Source organism: Acipenser ruthenus, chromosome 14 (genome assembly GCF_902713425.1).
Source record: "Acipenser ruthenus chromosome 14, fAciRut3.2 maternal haplotype, whole genome shotgun sequence".
NCBI classification, from domain to species: domain Eukaryota; kingdom Metazoa; phylum Chordata; class Actinopteri; order Acipenseriformes; family Acipenseridae; genus Acipenser; species Acipenser ruthenus.
The window spans coordinates 12,417,374-12,421,122 of record NC_081202.1 but is presented as its reverse complement, the minus strand read 5'-3'; the positions used below and the strand labels follow the sequence as shown (position 1 = coordinate 12,421,122).

The following is a 3,749-nucleotide window of genomic DNA, read 5'->3' as shown; positions in this document are numbered from 1 at the left end:
GAACACACCCCTTAAATAAAAGTAGGGCTGCTACACCCTTTCTTAAAACATTACTTTCCCAATTTAGGATAATGAAACAAAAACAAAAAAAAACTGCACTGTATTAAAGCTTGGTTTTCTTTAAATACATTCTAAACTGTGTAATGTAAACTTCAATTTAGAGAAAAAATGGAACAAAAACATGGACTGGAATTGGATTTTGGGTGCAATACCCGATGATTCATGCATGAATCACAGCTCACTGCTATAAGAGGAATGCTGATGTTTTGGGGGCATGACACACAGAACAGACCTTGAGCATAAAGCGGTAAGATCATCCTCAACTTTTTACTTCTCTTAAATTGAGCCTAACATTCTTAGATCCATTTATTACAATAAATGTGGTAAAGCCTTGGAACTTGTTTGAACTGAGATTTTATTTTAACTTTAACTTAATTGGCTTAGATGACTTTTTTTGTGGAAGTTTAATCTAAATAATCTCTACTTTTAGTTATCTGCTGGCAATACACTTATGGTTCATTAAACTGGCAACTGATTTAATAGTTTTTAAAAAAAATGGTATACAGGTGTAGCTGTAATAATTGAGGTTTCCTGTCTTTGTTGTGTTTTTTTCATTCTGAAATGTCATAGTGATGCTTCCAGTTAATCATTTATGAGATGTGTTGCTCAATCAAGAGAGAAAGCCGACAATCAACCATCTTACAATACTATTGCATCTTTAGTTGTATTTTATGTCATTAACTTCTGCAGGAATTAAATTCAACATGAAAATCTAAGTGTCTGGTTTTTGTTTCTGGGATTTTTTGGCAGGGAAATCTTGGAATGGAAATTTCAGTCATGCTAATATTGTAATGCACTAGGTCATACTGCCACAAATTCATTACAATGTATTTATACTTCATGTTTCAGACAGTACATGTATATAACAATCTCATAAATGTAATATGCTGATAATTACATATTGATTACATGCTTTCTTTGTCCAGGTGGAAAGCATTCATTTCTATGATGGGATTGTATTTTACTACCTCTTCTCTAGACTCAGTATATTTAACGTAATGGTCAATGGTAATTGTTGTGTATTTTTTGTTTCTATACCTTCCTACAAAAAAAGCGGTTCTTTATCTGGTGAATCGCAATAAAAATGCAATTTTTGATTATAACGTACGGTTGGTTCAATTAATCAGCGAATCTTTTAAGCATTTTTAAAATGTACCTGTAACTGTAGAATTAGCAGTTATATTCTGTATCCTTCAAAACTGTGATATTTGGTTCCACTGTATATTAACTTTTACTGTATATTTAAAGTTTACTCCAGTTTATCATGATAAAAGAGAAAAGAGGTGTAGTAAAGCAAAGTAAAAGCACATGTAAGCATTATAAATCAAATATCATTTCACAGAAAAGTAGTACTTGGAATTGTAGATACAGTCAAATAAATAAACACATTTACAGTTTAAAAAATCTTATAAATTGTACTGATCCTTTAACAGTAATATATATATATATATATATATATATATATATATATATATATATATATATATATATATATATAGATAGATAGATAGATAGATAGATAGATATATGCTGGCGCTACAATGATGTCTCATACCTTCAGTGTCAGGGTGCTTCGTCCCGGGACAGCTATAGATTAATAGAACCTCCGCCGTAGAAATCCACTATTGGAGAAAACTGGACTGCAACTCCCATTTGAAAATCAATATCCACAGCAATATATTAAAAGTTGATATTTTATTTATTCATGTCGAGATCAATAAGAACACTCATATAGAAACATTGAGCACTTTTACATCAGTACCTACATTACCTTTTTCTTGATATTGCACCTTTTGGTACACAACAGTTTTCCTTTTTAAAAATAATATAATGTCTGAATTAAAAGGTCTTGTTATAATACACTTTTTAGGCAGTCCAGATTTGTTATTGCTAGAAGATCACAGCAAATGGCAAGCTGCTGAAGAACATGCTGTTTTAGTGACTGTATGACCTAATAGTGCATTCCTTGAATTCTGTCTTTTTTAAGAATGAAAAGTTCATATGCTGTACCAAATTCTATTCCAGAGACATTTTATCAGGTGGTCTAAAATCACGCTATTATAGATACACATAAAAAAAAAACAATATGGGTTTTTCAGTATGACATAGAAGAGGGTTCCTTCTCAACTTTCTATTCCTGGTGCACTTATTTTTCTGGTCAGTATAGAAATGTTGTGTCTATTTAGAAAACAATTTGTAGTTTATACTTCAGCACACATTTCCTAACAACCAAAAAGCCTGGTTTGCTTGCAAGGCTTTTTTTTTTTTTTTTTTTTTTTAATGGGCTGAAATGAATCTAACCATATATTTTCTTTTTAGGTTTTTGAAGATTTAAAGAATGAACTATCCAATTGTACCCCTTTGTATTATGCTACAGTTGTGCAACAGTTGGCCTGTTCCAGTTGATAAAGTCAAGAATGAAGCCAAATTATTGGCACAAACAACAATCATAAGAATTGAGAAACATACTGATCAGGTATGCATTGTAGAAACCCTGCATGTTCAATGTTTCTGACCATTACAAAATATGGCTGCCATATTGAGGTCACGTGTTTTTTTAACTTACAGCTGCATAGAGACAGTACATTTTGAGCTATTGTCCTAATGTTTCCAGCATTGTCCAGTAAAAATGTACCCTGCTTTAATCTCTGGCCATATTGATGATACAGGCCACATAGTTGTACACAGGAGCTTTATAGTTGTAACACAGCTGTATTCTATAATTCTCTCCATAAAGTACCATTATAAGAGGTGTCCAGTAGAAATACACCTTTTCACTGCCACACTGTTTTTAACCTATGGACATATCAACGACACCCCTTAGATTATGCTACCAGGGATGCTTTTGTTTTTGTTCACAATAACTCCCATTTCTAGTTCTGTAGTTATTTGTTTCCTGTTTATTAGATTAAACCATTCTATAGTGACCCTGCATATACTGTATTTATTTGTGTTTATATTTAACTGAAAATGCAAATAATTATAACAATCATTTTCTCTTTATCTGTTTTTTTTTTTTTAATTATTATTTTAAACAGTTTAAAGTATCGCCAAATGTGGTTTTCAGTGGACTAGAACTAATCCCAGATTCCTCCAGTGATAAAGCCCTGGACAGTTTAGGATCCGTGGAAGAAAATTTGGGAATATTTCAGGAAATTCTGTCCAGCCTACCAGTAGATAACGTGGACCAAATCCTAGCAGACATCATCAATCTTCAGACAATCATTCGGTCGCTGGCAGTATCAATTAGCTGCACACCACTCAAATCAAGGAACACTGACCATCTGGAGAATTTCCTAAAAAATAATTCAACCTTCCGGTTCACAATAGGAAATGTAGCCTTGGACAGGCTTCAGAAATATCTGCTCAAATTGATAAGAAACTTGGATCAACTAAAGAAATGCTGAGCAACCCATACGATACCTAAGGCCTTTATTTAAATTATTATAACTTATTTAATAACATGACTTTTTATTTATATATTTGTGTATTACATTTTGCACTGTGTGACTAAGTACAGCGTGTTGTACTTTTCTATATATGAATGGATTTTTATAAGGATGAGAGTAATGGAAAAGAATGAAAGTGTTTCTTTTTTCATTGGCTTTTATACAGTTGTTTTTTTGAAGATCAATGGAAGTTCTCAATGGTTTTAATGCTATGACTATTTATACTTTATATTTATTTAT

The 3,749-nt window shown here is 31.9% G+C and overlaps 1 protein-coding gene across 1 annotated transcript; it reads left to right on the top strand.

The window, feature by feature from the left end:
• Positions 1-274: 274 nt before the first annotated feature.
• Positions 275-3,482, top strand: LOC117419699 (leptin-like). Its single transcript, XM_034032711.2, has 3 exons — positions 275-307; positions 2,438-2,536; positions 3,099-3,482. The coding sequence occupies exons 1-3, from the start codon at positions 275-277 to the stop codon at positions 3,465-3,467; spliced, it is 501 nt and encodes a 166-aa protein (XP_033888602.2). The 3' UTR covers positions 3,468-3,482.
• Positions 3,483-3,749: the final 267 nt, after the last annotated feature.